The sequence below is a fragment of the Aptenodytes patagonicus genome, chromosome 17 (assembly GCF_965638725.1).
Source record: "Aptenodytes patagonicus chromosome 17, bAptPat1.pri.cur, whole genome shotgun sequence".
NCBI lineage: Eukaryota > Metazoa > Chordata > Aves > Sphenisciformes > Spheniscidae > Aptenodytes > Aptenodytes patagonicus.
Genome location: NC_134965.1, coordinates 2,733,715 through 2,750,154, shown reverse-complemented (window position 1 = coordinate 2,750,154; position 16,440 = coordinate 2,733,715). Strand labels below are relative to the sequence as shown.

The following is a 16,440-nucleotide window of genomic DNA, read 5'->3' as shown; positions in this document are numbered from 1 at the left end:
GAAAAGTCTCTCCCCCCTTCCATCTGCAGCAGCTGAAAAAACAGGTAGATTAAAAAGCAGCATTCCCTGCACTGCTAACTGCTTTAGTACCCAGCGTCACGTTCAGTCTGCTAAACCAAAAGTTACCTCCAGCAGTTTGTTAGTAACAACGAAAGATAATATATGGGGAAAAAAAGGCAGAGGATGACAAATTGATTCCAGGGATGTGGTGTCCCGTAGTTCTTATAAAACCAAACTGAAAGCTGAGCACGTGCAACAGCTTTAAGAATCAAGACACTCTCTTAAGTGCCTAAGTGCAGATGTAGGAACCTCAGGTACTCGGGTATGAAGATTTGGACCAGTTAGCCCAATTCTGCTCTCTACAGATTAACTACAATAGAACACTTTATTGTTTTCATCAGTAGAATTACACTGATAAATGTGAGTAAACTACAGGATGTCTCCTAATCCATTTCCAACAAATAAAGATATTGTAGCTGCCCTACTCTAGTGCCACCAAAAAAATAGCGGAAAGGTATGAACTTCAGAAATGTAAACCTGAGCTGTCATTAAAAATCGATGTTCATGATAAATTTAACTCACATTTCATAGAGAGCTGTGTAATATCAATAAAAATGCTTTAATAATTGCTGTGCTGGCACACAGCACAGTGTAAGACATAAAGAGATATAAATTTTTTGTAATTTAGAAGATGTGGAACTAAACACTTTTTTAAAAGACACCCTTTCTCAGGGAGAAAAATGAATGTTGGAGGAGGACGTAATCTATTAGGAATTCCACTCCACCCCCATTTACAAAGTCTGCTCTGAAATTAAAACTTTGAGAGATCAGGTTTCTAATTTATTCGTAGAGTTAAAGGCCAGAAAGGACCAGGATCAGGTAGTCTGACCCCCTGGATAACCCAGGCTATTAAATTACACATAGTTCTTCCTATATCATAACCTGTGTTGGGCTAAAACATAGTTTCTCTTAAACATTGATTTAAAATGCTGGAAAAATACGTTCTTGTGTTTCCTTCACGGGCTTTTTGGTGAAGGTGGGAGAGAAGGAAAACTTCAAAACGATTGGATTGCTGTGACATACCAGTAGCATTGGTATGGCACGCGATAGTGCAACCTGAACTCGGCATCACTGCACTATAAACAGTTGGTCTTTTCTGGTAATAAAAGGTGACCGATTTCCAGGGCAGATACGCACGCTGCCCATTTAGCAATACGCTTTGGTGAACTATTTTCAAAAGGACCAAAGGGCAGGTGTATGCTTCCAAATCTTAGTCACATTTGGAAATCCCATTCTCAAATGGAAAAAAAAACAACTGAGAGCTAAATGCTGAATTTCCTGAAGTCAATAGTCGTTTTCTCATTTACATGTAATTGAGGTCAGAATTTCACTGTAGAAGATCAGTTAGCTTTTTACGATGCTAACTGAAGAACTGTAATAATATTTGCAGTTTGTGCTTTGCTTCCACAGCAGATATAATTCATTACCTTTTACTCCTCTCTTTTTTTTTTAAATCTTGTTCTTGGTGTCCCTTATATTTGTTCCTCCACCAACATGAATATTTGCGATTCTTCCAAATCTAATGTAGTCTCCAAATTTCATTAATGTACTATTTATTTTATATTTTAGATTAGATATTCAGTAAAATGGGATTGCAGCATCAAACCTTCCAGGATCCTCCATCCACAATGACGCAAACTCCGATATCGCCATTTATCACCATGCTTTACAGTTTCGCAATCAATACAGCATTTGTTCTATCCACATAATTTTGAATCATGTTTTCAAATGAAGCTTCCTGAAACCCACTGACATCTGCTTTACTCCCTGTATTTGTGAATGCTGCCATTCACCACTGCTCATGCTGCGGGATCAGGAATCTCAGGCAATTAGAAGCACAGGTTTAGTCACCTTCCACTAGGGTGTTTATTAACAAATCCCAAGGAACTAGCAGGATCCAAAAACTCTTGAGTTTTTCTGGCCATACATGATAAACATGCACAGCTTTATTGCTCGTGACTCCACTATTCTCCAGGGACCAAGTTTTCCCCTGCTGTAGATTAGCGTAGATCCACTCGAGTCAATAGATCAAGACTCTGAAGTTCTTATCTTCTTGCTGCTCTGATTTTTTTCCCTGATAAAATTACTCATATTTTTACTTCATAATTTTATTATAACCAACTAGGACAATGAGAAATGCAGATAAATTGGTTTTCCATCTTTTCTGGGAAAACTTGTACTTCTGCTGATGCCATCCAGCTTTTTTTTTTCAATTCTCAGATTTCCTGAACTCCAAGCTATTTTTAAGAAACAGCTATCAATTACACAATGATTTTCACCAGCTACAAAAATCCAAACTTCAACTTTTCTGGGCCAGCTAATCTACCAATGTTTTCATGTACCCTATGATCTCCTGCTATTGATAAGGATGGTTATAGCACTGTTCTTATTTCCTAATGATAAAACACAAGAGATTCAGAGGAGAGATTCAGATGTGGGCCTGCCTTGACCATATCTGTCAGGAGGATGCAGATGCTGGCAGATCGGATCAGACTGGTGGTCCATCTAGTTCAGTCTCCTGTCTCTTGCTTTGTTTTAGAAATTGTTTTGTGTTCTGAGGCATTAAAACGTACATCTCCTTCAGCCACTTTGTAATCAATATTATGGTTACTCTGAAAGTTCTCATTATTCTTGACCTCAGAGCTGCCTTGTGGCAATGAGTTCCCCTGGTTGGGTTAGTTCATCAATTTGTGAAAGGAACGATTGTCTCATCTCTGTATATTTTCTCTTGATGTTGTTCTGGAAACCTGTCTTGGGATGGGCTTCAACTAACTACTTTGAGTACTGCCTTTATCATTATTCTCGAACTATTTATTTTTTTAAAGGTCATGGGTTTCTATTTTTCCTTGCTGGTTCACTTTGGGTGCTCCTTCTTCCTTAACTGTTTCTGCTTCGAACCACCTTCTAGGAAAACACCTTTTAAAACAACCAGTCCAGCCCTTAGCTATGAAGCTAGACAATCTTCTCTGATAAGCAATACAATTTGTATAAGCAATGCAATTTGCAGGAAAGTGTTTTAGTTTTATGGAACTGTTTTAAATTCTTCTGCCATCCACACAATGGCCCTGGCTTTTATTTTGTATTAGAATTTTGGTTCTCATTATTTGCTATTCTTATAAATGCACTGTACGAGCAGGGTTGAAACAATAACAAAAAGGCTCTTTTTCCCACTTCTCTTGTTTTTTGCATTCCCAGATCAAACTCCTTCTAAAATAAAAATAATGGTCTGCAAGATGATAGCCATTCTGCTATTTCAAACTATCCATCTCCTAAAAAGATGCTAACCCCAGAAAGACACATTTGCCTCTGCTGTGCATCTTATGTGGACTAAAGTCTTAAAAATTCCATCTTTAAAGCTTAATGCCAAAACACAGTGCAAATTACTCTTAATAGAAGCAAGGTTCTTGCCATTTCCTCAAGAAATGAATTACCTCCTGATTTTCAAGTTATTTCAAAATATCCTTTTCAGACAGGTATGCCAGGGGCTAGTCCTAAGAAAACCCCTTTCAGTGTTTTTACAGTTGCAAATTTTATTTTGCTCCAGTGCCTAATGGTGATATGGAAATCGCAATTGTTGCTTTTGGTCTGTGTTAACCTTTCTCTCTTCATTATTTAGGAACAAAAAGCTTTTGGTATCTGTCTCAAATCAGAAGATTATAGGTCTGTTGGTACACGTTCAAGAAGTACCCTTTCTGAGGGTGTTAACAACTATGAGTATCCGGTTGAGCACACTAGTCATTAACCTCAAAAACAGTGACTCAGCAAGGTACCAGAGCATACTAGTGCCTGCAAGAAAAAAAAAAAGGAAAAAAAAAAAAAAAGCCATTTTCTCACACCAGATGCCAGGCAAGATGTATTTCTAGAGGAAAACCTAACAGGCAGCCTAAGAACAAATGTGCATGGAGGTCTGCAGTATCCTTCCGGGTAAGATGACTTGAAATACTCAGCTGGAGGCAAGAACACACCGGAGAGAGAACTTCCTGAGTATCTGTCTGAGGTTTTGTGTAACAATAAGGTCTACCTGCCCTCCCTCCCTCCCAAATCAATCAAGGGTGGTGGAAATGCTCCTGCTGGATCAGACCCAGAAAAGGGCTAATTCGCCTGTATTGTACCCGAGAAAGTGACCAGTGATTTCTAATGCTTGATATAAATATTGCCCGTAAGAAAAATGTTTTGCAATGGAGGATGAGTTAGATGGATGGGTTTTAATCTTATTTTTCCAGTAGACGTCCAAATCTAGGGATTTGTTTCTAGAAAGAATGTAAAATAAATCACGTATCGTTTCTGTTTTCCACATACATGCATTCAAGAAGAACGCAGACTGAGCAGACTTTCAGCCATGCAATGAATGTCTGCAGAAACGTATCCGACTACAGGTCTCTTAAGTCACTTTAATGGTGATGGATGTGCAGGAAACTATAATCCATTACATTGCCCTGAAAATTACATAGTTATTTTCCAAAAAACCCAACAGGTAACAGTTGTTTGATACTGTACAGCTTAATATTTCTCAGAAGACAGAGACCTTGCAATATTGAGCTTGCCTGTACGTACAAATTGTATCACTTACTTAAACAATACTCACACAGCTTCTTCTGTATAGTCAGATTATATGGATCTGGCAGGCAGCTATAAGTGAGGCAGAAGAACCTGAAGCAAGACAGAGAAATGCATTTGTTAAACAGAAAAAAAATCTGAATCGGGAGATCTAAGGTCAGATCTAGGAGGTGATGTTCTCTAGCTCGATATTTGAGAATGTTTAAAAACTAGCCATGTGCCTCTGCAATGAGCAGTGTGGCCTTCTGCAAGGTACACACTCTCACACTATCGGATTACCAACAGCTTTGTGCTTGCTCCTCTTCGGGTTCGCACCCATCTGCACCAGCTTATAAGTCACTGCATACCGTCCAGGAGGTGTGGTGTGGAGAGAGTGGCAAAGATGTCATTTACCTTCTGGATAGAGAGGGTGTATCTGATTCCCACTAGCTCATGTGATCACTTAACACTCGTAGAAAATATATTAAGAATATTACCTGATCAGTGGCCTAAGTGTTAGGGTATGGAGTAAACAACGTATTATACAATCAAGCAGAGCACCATCCCCTGAGAGTCAGAGCAGCCTAGAGGGAGACTACTGGAAAAATACACACTGACGCTCTCAGCCTGCGTTCGTTCCACTTGCTGTGGCCCTTCTTGGTATCTCAATGGAGAAATGATTAGCAGCTACAGGAGGCAGCAAGAAGCAGACTGCATACACCAAGACAAGGTTCTTGTAGAGACGGAGTATTAAATGATTTCCCTTTCTCTTCCCCCCCCCACCTAACCTCACCCAATATATTTCAAACTGTGCAATAGCCTGATCAGCTGGTAGACAGAGGAAAACCAATACTGCGCTTCCAGAGCCCCTCTTCTCTGTCCTGAACATGAAGACTCCACAGGTTTGGTTCTCTTTCTCACCTTGTTCCTTGCCCCTCCACTATCCTTTTTCTTTACTAGCAAAATCCTTGCAGGTCTCCTCTCCTAAAGCTTTCCCCCTGAAGCTAGACGAAACAGCTTCACACCCCCTTTTCTTTCCACGCCTGTTCCCTCAGCCAGTTCCCCTGGGCGGGAGACAGAAACACCAGGTGAGAAGGGTGACCGTAAGAAAAAAGCTCAAGAAGTAAATTTGTTAGTTCCACAGTCCTTTTGGTCCTGAGGTGACATGGGCAATATGCCCTAACACGGCCCCTCCACAAAACTGAGGTGGGAAACCTGAAGAGGGGAGAGAAGAAAGCTGAGGGCAAGGAAGGGAACTGGCAACACGCCACATGGGGAGGGCAGAGTGAAGGACAGGTGAGCTGCAGGTGGCCAGGTGCCACCTGAGCAGCCTGTGGCTGTGGGAAGCCCCGGTTTGTTTTGTCTGCAGATCCACCACCTGTGCGGTGCCAGCCACGTTGGGGTGTCGCCCTGGCAGCGGCCATAGCCAGGGTCTCCCCGGGCAGAGACGTGCGGGTTCCCCTCACGCGTCTTCAGGAGGAGGGTGAAAGCCCACCATGTCCCTGGGCAGGCGGCAGGCCTGGACACGCAAGGCTGAGCAGGGGCAGGCTGCGGCACCCAACAGCAGCTGAGGCGGCGAGGGACTACCACCCGAGGTAGCTCTGGGCCCTCGGGGGGCGGGCCGTGAGGGAAGGAGAAGGGCTGGACACGGGGGGCAGAGCAGGGACGGGGGAAGACGGGACGGCCAGAACTGAGGAGAAAGTTGACGGGATGAGGAGGGGAGACAGCGGGGGAGAGGGGCGTGAGGCGGGCGAGGGCCGCGGGGAGCAGCGGGACGGGGCCGGTGGAAAGCGAGCGGGGGCCGGCGGGGCCGAGGCGGGTGGGGGGCAGCGCGGGCCGCCCACCCCGAGTGCGCAGGCCCTGCGCGCATGCCCGCAACTTATTTCGCGCGGCCGGGGCGCCGCATTTCACGCGGCGCCGAGCGGGGAGCGGGCGGGGCGGCGGCGGCGGCAGCAGCCGCCGCCACGTGACCGGCGCGGGCGCGGGGCCGGGCGGCCGCTGGGGGCCAGCACCGCCATCCGCCCCGCGCCGGCTGCGCGGCCGCTGGGGCTCGGCGGCGGCGGCGGGTGCCCTCCGCCAGGCCGGGGCGGGGGGGGAACACCGGCCGGCTGCAGCCTCCTCCCCCGCGGTGGGGGAGAGAGGCGAGGGAGGCGGCGTCGGGAGCAGGAGGCGCACGCCGGTGCCGTCCCCGCTGGAGCGTATTTGAGCCTCAGCACCACCGCTGTATTTTTTGTATTGTTGTTGTCGTTTTTGGGGAGGGGGGCAGCCTCCTCTCCGCTCGGATCTATTGTCACCACCACCAGCACCCCCCTCCTCGCCACAATTAATCCGATGAATTTGCCATGATTGATCCGTATTAATAGCTGGGGTGGGTGGGCGTGTTTTGGGGCTTTTTTTTTTTTCCTTCTCCTTTTTTTCTTTTTTTTTTTCTTTTATTGTTTGGTTTTGTTTTTGGAGGGGCCGGGCTGGGATCCGATCTCCACTCCAGAGTCCATCCCTGGTCGGTGCCTGAGAAAATTGCATCTGGATGCATCGTTATTATTATTATTGTGTTTGATCCAGGGAGATAAAGGAGGAGGGGGAGAGGAGTGCGTGTTCGTGGGGAGGGGAAGGCTGCACCCTTCCCTGCACACACACACGCAGAGAGAAAGAGAGCTCCGTACGTCTATATATATATATATTATTTCCCCCCCCCCCGTGGAACTTCTTTTAGTTGGGGAGGAAAGGAAGAAAGAAAATAAATTTTGTGCAAGGAAATACTCTCAGCTCCCTCCTTCCAGCGGGTCTCTCTCCTTCTTTCTTTATTTCCCCCCCTTCTTTTCTGCTTTTTTTCCTCTCTTTCGGAGATCCTCGCCCTCCCAGCCCCTTGATCAAAGCATTCCGCTATTCTGATTTATTGCCTGCTTGGTGAGGCTTCCCCCCCCCTTTCTCTCTCTCTCTCTCTCGCCCCTTTTTTTTTTCTTTTTTTTTTTTTTTTTTTTTTTTTTTTTTTTTTTTTTACAAAGGCGACCTGAGATCAGCCATTACTTTCCTTGGCTCGCTTATAGGAATCTCTTACATTTGGTGCTTGCTGCTGGTGGTGGTGGAACCGCACTCGGATTCTTTCATCCCCCCCCACCCCCTTGCTGTCCTCTCCTCCCTCCCTTTCTCCTTCCCTCTCTCCCTCCCTCCCTCCCCCGTTATTCCGCCGGGGGAGCCGGATTTGTGGCTGCGGTGGGGCGGGGGGGGACGAGAGCGAGAGCCGGCGAGAGACATGGATGGCCCGGCGCGATGCAACGGGCTTCGGAAGAAGCGGCGATCGCGGTCCCAGCGCGACCGGGAGCGGCGAGCCAAAGGCGGGCGGCGCGGCTCTGCCGCCGGCGGGGCCGCCGGCCCCGGGGCCGCCGCGGCGCTCTCCTCCTCGGGCTCGGAGAAGGAAGACAATGGGCCCCCGCCGCCGTCCCGGCCGCGGCCCCCCCGGAGGAAGCGGCGGGAGTCCTCCTCGGCCGAAGAGGACATTATCGACGGTTTCGCGATGTCCAGCTTCGTCACTTTCGAGGCGCTGGAGGTAGGAGCGGCGGCGCTTTGTGTGCGCCTCATTGTGTGGGGGCAGCGGCGGGGGGAGCCCCCGCAACGCCGACCCGGACGGCCCCCTTCCCCCCCCCCGCCCCTTACCCCCCCCCCCCCCCGGGCCGGCGCCGCCGGGGGTGCCCGCGGGGGCGGTCCCGCCGCCCCTTCCCCTTCCCCGGGGTGCCCCGCTCCCCTCCCTTCTCCCTTCCTGCCGCCGACACCTGCAGCGCGGCGCGCCGCTCCCGGCGGGCGGCGGGGGGCTCCGGCGCGGCGGCGGGGACCGGGGGCGACACCTCCACCCTCCCCCCCCAACCCCACCCCGCCTCCGCCCCCGCCACCCCGGGGCAGGGGAGCGGGGAGTTGTGCGCGCTCCCCCCGCGGGGCTCCCGCCGGCGCTTCCCCTCCCCTCCCCCGGATCAAACTTTTCTCGCGCCGCGGTGTCCCGGCGGGGCCGCCCACTCGTGTCCGCGGGCGCGGCGTGGGCCCGCGGGGTGCGCGCGCGTGTCTGCGTTTCTTCTCTCGGTCTCGCCGATCGCTGGTGGTGCTGCTGATGGGGGGGGGGGGCGCCCGTCCTGCCGCGGCCGCGCTCCCTGCCGGCCTCTCACGAGTGGGCTCCGCGGCCTCCCACTCCACGGGGGGCACTAGTCGTGTTCCCCCCCCCCCCCAAAAAAAAATGCTGAATGAAGGGGTGGGGGTAAGCCGGGGCCGGGCCGGGCGGAGGGAGGCGCCGCGGGGGGGGGGGGGGCTTCCCGGGGGCTTCCCGGGCGGTGCCTCCCTCCGCCCGGCCCGGCCTCGGCTCCCCCGTGTACCCATCACCCACCCACCCACGACCGCGGACCCAGTGTCAGCCCGGCCAGGGTCGTGGTGGGGATGCGGCCGTGCGAGGGGAGCTCCGACCCGTTTGTTTGAAGGGCTTTGTTGTTTATAACTTCTGCTCCGGAGAAGTTTGCCGTGGCGAAAAGATTTATTTGGGTTTACGTGCGCTGGAGTCACAACTGGAACAATTATGAAACTGTCAAAATAAATGCGGAGATGAAGCTGATTGTTCAACAAAAAAATCTGTGTAGCTCTTAAGCTGTTTAAATATTTAGCCAGGAATACTTAGTGGCATTTTCAGGGTTTTTTTGGGTTTTGTTTCTTTCTTTTTTTTTTTTTTTTTTTATTTGGAGCCGGATTTTATCCTTGGTTACACCTGTATCCGTCCAGACTAATGCCTCTGAGAGAACTTACTCTGGTGTAATTGAAGGGAGGGTTTGTTCACTCCAGCAAACCTCCACATGGTTGGTGTTAGACTCGTGTAAGCGATAACGAGCAAATGCTGAGGTAACCACGAGACTCAATTTTGCCACCATTTCTCACCTGGTGAGCCCATCTACGAGTGCCCTGCTCAAACCAGAGAGAGAAGGAGTGTGAATATGTGTTTTTCGGCAAGAGTGAGATTTGCATGCTTATGTTTCAGACAAAGTTCTGTTCTTCCTCAAAGCACCAGTTTGTGTCATTAGGGGTTTTATAGGAATATGGACTCGAGAATTTGGCCGTAGTCCTTTTTGGAGGGGAAGCGAAGAGCAAGTTTTATGGTCAGAACTTCGTAGGGCGTTTTAGAAAATGTCTTTATTCTGTTTCACTTCTTATTTGTTTATTTTCCGCTTGAAATGGAAATAATTGCTTTGCTGTTTTCTCTTTGCGAAGCCAAGAATGGCTACTACTTGTATCCTGTCGTAATCCTATGTCACTAAAAAGGAGCGCAGAAACATTACCCAGTTCTGCCAGCTAATATCACATTCAGATAAAACAATAGCTCGCACACTGAGACTTGACATACTTTTAATGTTCATGTGATAGGTGGCACATTTTGACCTAACGATTTCACGCTGCGTTGAGAAATAATGTCACAAAATCATTGTTAGGTGCATTTCCTAACATTTTCCTGCAGCTCGGTATGTATGTTGAAAAAGTTGTTTCTGAGGATCAGAGGGAGATGAAGGTGTCTAAGGCACAAGCCTAATGTGGCAGGAATTACTGTGTGCGTTGCGCGTAGCAGCCTGAAGTTTTTATCGTGATTTTAGTGTTGGTGAGGAGGTTGTGAGTGGCTGGTGGAGTGAGATCTCTCAGCATTGGTGAGATGTTTAGGTGTTAACATACTTAAGTTGAGACAAGAAGCCTTGGGTGCCATGGAGAGGTGCCCTGGTATTTATACATCTCATGCTTTGGGTCTGCCCCCGACTCGTTGGAGGCCATGGAGGTTTCTCCCCAGGTTCCAGAAGACTTTTGTGCCCAGCATGTGGCAAGACTGCCCCAGCCCAGGCTTTGTGCTTGAACTTCAGCCTTTTCTCAGGCTTAGCACAGCTGAAAGTGTGCAGAGGCAGAGGGTGTTTTGTCTGCTTGATGTGAAAAACAGTGAGGACAAAAGCGCGGAGTGTATTCACTGCTGGAAGATCTAAACCCGCGGTCCAGAAGAGGGGAAGCAGGCAGGGGGTGGTTCGCACGGGAGGGGATAGCCGCCTCGGAGGGACGAGGCTGAGCTCTCTGCTTATGAGGACATCTTTGCAGCAGGTGTGAGTTGGGTGGATGCAGGGTGTCGTCCCAGGATCTTCTTACGAATGGTGTATATAAAGTTGCGAACAAGGATTTCCATATAGCTTCATTTTACCTGTCCTTTACTAAATGCTTTGTGTTGGGGTGACTGAAAAAGCCCACATTGTGCAAAATACCTGATTGTGTGAGGCTCGTAGTTGGCAAGGGGACATAGGTGCTGCACAAGAAGAGCATGCGTCCCATGGCTGCTGTAGCTTCAGTAGGAGTCATCTGTGTCTGTTATGGTTATGTTGATAAAAGTTCCCATCCCTTGAAGCAAAATTATCTTTTTAACCAGCTCCCACTCTTGGAGCTGCTTTTCTGTCCAGGTATCAGTAGCCTTCTCATGCTTCTCAAGTGTAAATTGTTTGGTGTAGAAATAGAGGCCATCTGCTTCTAGTTATCTGTCTCTGGGTTTATGGCAGCCCATACCTTGATCTCTCTAATGTTTGTGTGGGGAGCAGAGGGGAAGAGGGGAAGAGGGAGTTGAACGAAGACAGTGGGTTTTCATTGTTGACCACCCCCCCCCCCCCCCTTGGAGTGACAGTCGAGCAAATCTAGTGTTGTCGCAGATGTGGCCAGGCTGATCCTTGCCTGGCCTCGCTAGACTCTGGTGTAGCCATGTTCTCTGTAGGCCGGGGTCCTACACTGGGGAACATCTTGAAGCTTTGACCTTCAGAGACCTGCGCTTACTCTGTATTTAAGCAGCTGAGATGTGATCCTACAATTTGATCTGATTCACCAGATCTTCCCGTGAGTAGCCTTGCTGGGACTGACAGCAGCAAGCTCTGCGGTTTACTCCAGAGCAGTTACTCACACATCACGTCCCTGACCTCCCAAAATCTTTCAGCCTGTAAAAAGAGAAAGGCGCAGACAGTACCTGTGTCAGCGTGATCGGTGTCTTGTCAAGCTGACCGCTTTCCCCAGCTTGGTGTAGCCTGTGCTGCACCGCTGGTGTGTTTGTTACCGACAGTCATAGCTTGAGGTTCTCCAAACCCAGGTGGGCATTTCAGACACCAGTTTGACAGGGAAAGGGCATTTTTCAAGACGTGATAAATCAGTCCTTTGGAGTGACTTTCTCCATGATGTGCTCTGGCAGTGCTGGCGAGGAGGTTTCTGTGGAGCTCTCTGGCGAGGTGAGATTTCGCTAAGATGTTTGCCTCCCTCCTACCCCCTGGTGCGTAGGACTTCGGGCAGGAGACCGATGTGACATGGCTGTTGACGTGCCGTGGTGAAGATGGTTTACTGTGATGAGAAATGAAATCTGACCTGAATGTTAAGATAGCTTAAAGCCTGGGGTGCGCTTGGTGTTTCCCGAGTCAGCTCTGACCATCTCTATGGAGTAAGCAGTTGGTTTCAGGTTTTCTGAACACTGAGTAAGGTAATGAGGTTTTTCTGTGGATGTTTGTTTAGCTTCGACTCAGGCAGTTCATCTGACAAGCCTGAAGTGGGACACAGATAATTAGAAAGCACAGATAGAAGTGGTGTGTGGTGGGAAGGGGGGGACTTGCATTTATGTGGGGATTCTTGTTTCATAAGACTGGCACAATTTCTCACCGTGCGTTTGAGCTAATTTCTGTTCAGCACGCAGGCATTAGTCTGTTTTGAGACCATGCTAAATTATCACCAGGTAAAGCCCAATATAATTAATTACAAATGAGAAATGCTGACAAATATTTGTCAAGGAGCTGTTTAATGAGCTTCAAATTCTGTGTCAGATGATTCCATCCACCTAGTGTAAATAATTTTTAAGCAATTGTTCCACCGAGTTTGTGTGATTTAGGCAGATGTTAGCTATGGCAGTTCTACATATTGGACAGATAAAATAATACAAGACTAGATGGAGTAAAGCTTAACAGCTGATGTGGGCTTTAAAATAGAGACACTACTGTTACACAAACAAAATGTGGAAGTAACAGGAAGGTTTTGAAGATACCACGGTCTCAGTTGTGTGTCTGTGTGCACTGACAGTGTGGCTCTGTGTATGCATCTGAATGCAGGAATTTGCTTTAATAACCGTTGGGTGATCGCTAGGCACGGCCCACTGAAAATAGAAATAGCTTGGCTGTGTGACAGCAGAAGCTTCGAGCTGGACACCGGAATGGCTGGCTTGCAGTGTGGTTTTCCTCCCCAAATCATTCTCTTCTCACCAGTCTTTTAGCTGGCCTGATTAGCCTGTTTACTTAAATTCTCTGAGATTTCAAGCAAGTTTGTTCTGCCTTGTCTCTATCCCTTCATATTTCAAAAGGAATTTGATCTTCATGCCTTACCGCAGCAGCATCATAACATCAGGTGTTTGTTCAGTGCTGTCAGCAAATCTTGGTAGCTCTTTTTGTGTTTATTGACTGCTTAGGTGTTTGTCCTAGTCTCTGTTTGCACATGCAAGTCTGCAGATTTAGACCAGCAGAGAAAAGAAGGGAGTAACTAAATGAAGATATCTGTGAATGGTGAGCGGCATTAGGTCGTGTGACACTGGGATATCACACGAAGCGATGCGCTTATTATTTGCACTGTGTTATTTAGAGGAAACAGTAAATTGACCTGAGATCAAATTTTGAGATAACCTTGACAGAGCAACTGCATGTCTTGATGAAAACCCCCAGTGACCAGAACTGAAAAAACAGCAACCCATACCGAAAGCAGGACTGAAAACAGCAGGGTGCACATCCCACTAAAGGAACCTCTTGGGTAATTTCTGAAACCTGCGTTGCTATAATTTGGGCCCCTGAATACTTTTTAAATACTTTAAAATTACTTTTAAAAGCCTGATACTTTTCTGGGAGGCTGGATATCCACAACTCCCACTGACTTCTTGTAGCTGTTGAAGAGTTGAAACTGTCTCTTTGGGCAGATAATGACCGAGAATTGTGGTTGCTGCATAAATATTCTTTTGAATTCCTGAAGGTAACAGTGTAATGTAGGTGGGGATTTTTGCCATTCCCATAGGTGGTAGTAGGAGGCACAATGGTCTTGAGTTGAAGAAGGAAGAGTTTAAACTATAAGGACAAGTTCTTTAGATAAATGAGGTTCAAGTAGTCTCCACTGGCCCCCCTCTTTAAGAATAACATTAATGGGAATTACGCACATATCATAGGACAAAAGACACCCTTATCCTTTTTTATCTTGGCATCTTTTTTTTCTGCTATTTAGGTGAGAAAGTAAGCTCTTTCTCATTAAATATCTGGGGCCTCTGCTGGGATGAGGGAGTGTAAAGAAACAGATTTCTAAAATAAGGGTAAAGGATCAGGAACTTGGAAGGAAAATGATCTCTAGGGAAAGGCAAAAAAAAAAGCAGAAAGGCATCAAGGGGCTGAATAATTGAAAGATTGAGTTACAACACTGAGATCAATAGAGAAATATCAGGGACTGGATGGGAACACTGAGAACTAGAGAGGGATGTTGTTACTGAAAGTGGAAGTTTCAGGTAAGATCCGTTGCTGTGTACGTAAATGCTCCTTGGCGAGAGCCCTGCCGACAGTACCGAGGGGGAATACTCGACAAAATCTGTCCCCACTTAAAAAGTCGTTAAACCTGGTAACTTCAGCTGGGAGAAAGGCAGAATGATTCTTCACTCAATGAGATGGCCCCCTGTTTCCCCCCCGTCTCTGCTACTATTTTTTTTTTTTTTTTTAAGGACTGTTTCTATCAGTTTGACTGGAAGACCCTACCACATTACACCGGGGGTCTGACCTGCAGCCTTGTAATTATCTGCAGCTAAATTAGAAGTTTAATCTTTGTTCTGAGCAACAATAAGTTGAGTCAGATAAGTTTTAAAAATAGCCCAAGCTCAAGTTTAGTGAAGTCTCAAATGCAATTAATAAAAGGGTAATGGAGTTAGGAAGTTGCGGGCTAAAATGTGGAAATGTTTAACTCTCAGTTTTCCTTTACTTGAACTGCAGTGCTTTGCTGAGGCGATGTCGCCTTGGTTCTGCGAGGGGAAATTGCTTCCAATGTTTCTCTGTGTTCTTGTACATCATCCTTATGATTTATCAGTTCAGTATCTGTGTTCTCGTTGGGGTTTGGCTCGGTATGTGCCACAAATTACCAGCTGTATGCACTTTTTGTATAGTCAGTTTGTTGTCATTCTGACTTGATGCCAAGCCATGGTGAAGACCACTTCAGAACATCGTAGTCCTCTAAACTCCTTTGTTGTAAAATGGATATGAAAATCCACTTTGTAAGTAATGAGAAATGGCTAATGCAGGTAGGGATTTGTTTTGCTGTAACAGCAGAACGTGCAGTGGCAATTTGTCAGATCCCCAGCTCAGCTCTGCTGTACTATTTGCCTTTAAATAGTGTGTTACCGTAATATCTTGAGATTTTTTTCCTTGTATCTTGGCAACGCTACTGCTGAAGTTCACACGCTCATGCGGTGGAGAGAGAAGGTTTTAACCAAAAGGGTAAATCTTTAATCTGGTAAGTATTATAGGAAGGAGTTTTGGTTCTGTCCTCCTCTCTGCAGGAGTGGTGGAATAAAAGTCAGCAAAAGAAGCGGATTATTCCTTGGCACTGCACATGTTTTTCTGTTTGTGAGGTTTTGCCTATCAGATTTAATTTGATCACGTTGCAGGACATATGCTCCATGTGGATTTACTTGGTATTTGGTGTGCATCTTGGTCCTACTGGTTTTAAAATCTCCTGAGACAAAGACATGGGAGATGTGCAGAGGTGTATCGATATCTGATGCGCCCAAGTTCCTGGCTGTCTGAACTTTAGGTTGTGTAATGCTGGCATATTACTGATATGATTAATATCCCAAGTCCGAATGGGAATAGTTACTCCACAGCCACACAGGAGATCAGTTTGGTGTTCTCTCCAGAAATGGTTGCCCTTTAAGTGGAAGCTGCTTCTCCTCTAGAATCAGTGCTTTTATAAATTACCTCTTTTCATACTTTTATTTGATAGCAAAGGGGACTTACTGGTTTGGGAATAAAACCACTGCCAACCTGTCTTCCCCATCCACAAGCCGGGGCTTGTCCTGTGTTGGATGAGCTCATGAAAACAAGCAATCATCTTCAGCCTTTGAGACGTGCCCTGTGCTGAGCATCATTTGAGTGAAACCATCTGGGGCAGGTTTGTGGATGCTGCAGGATGACAGTGCACACTGCAGTCGGAGAGGCAGATAGAGGTAGGCACCAGGAGGTTCTAGGTTAGATTAACTTTTAGGTGGCTGAAGTTCTGGAGAGGTACTCCTTGTGTTGCAGAGTAATTGTAACAGAGTTATATCAGACTTTAAAACATGTTTTACACTCCCATGCAGTCAAACAGCTGTCAGATCCGGAACCAAATTCATGAGAGTTTGTGAGAAGCCTTGCTCCACAATAGGCTGACTATGAGAGGGACAATTTTTTAGAGGAGAATATGTAACAGTGATAATATCTGCTGCAGATGCCCCCTAACCTGTCAGTGAAATCTGCAAGCCTTTTTCCCTACATGCGAGTACAGGTTACCACGTCCCAGGCGACCCACCCTCGGGGCTCGGGGCGACCCAGCTTGCAGGTTGCTCTCGAGTGTCCTACAGCTGCTGTTAACTCACCCTCCCGGTATAGTAAAGGCATTTTCATTTCTTTGCCCATGGAGTGGAATCAGTGAGACAGAAGTGTGTGCCACCGACTCCTGGACCACACGCAGGTGGCTCTCAGGCATGGAGAGCGGTGGCCCTGGGTATGAAATGCGTGTGGTGTAACTTCTCCCTCCTGGCAATTTTTGACAGCCCGTGTT

The 16,440-nt window shown here is 47.4% G+C and overlaps 1 protein-coding gene across 5 annotated transcripts in view; it reads left to right on the top strand.

The window, feature by feature from the left end:
- Positions 1 to 7,753: 7,753 nt before the first annotated feature.
- AUTS2 (activator of transcription and developmental regulator AUTS2) overlaps positions 7,754 to 16,440 on the top strand; it is an 803,292-nt gene continuing 794,605 nt past the window's right edge. For 3 of the 5 annotated variants that reach the window (XM_076354390.1, XM_076354394.1, XM_076354392.1), the window contains exon 1: positions 7,754 to 8,143. In XM_076354390.1, the coding sequence (XP_076210505.1) occupies positions 7,850 to 8,143 (294 nt within the window). In that variant the 5' untranslated portion in view covers positions 7,754 to 7,849. The remainder of the gene's footprint in view (positions 8,144 to 16,440) is intronic. The other 2 variants (XM_076354391.1, XM_076354389.1) reach the window with 1 other exon arrangement.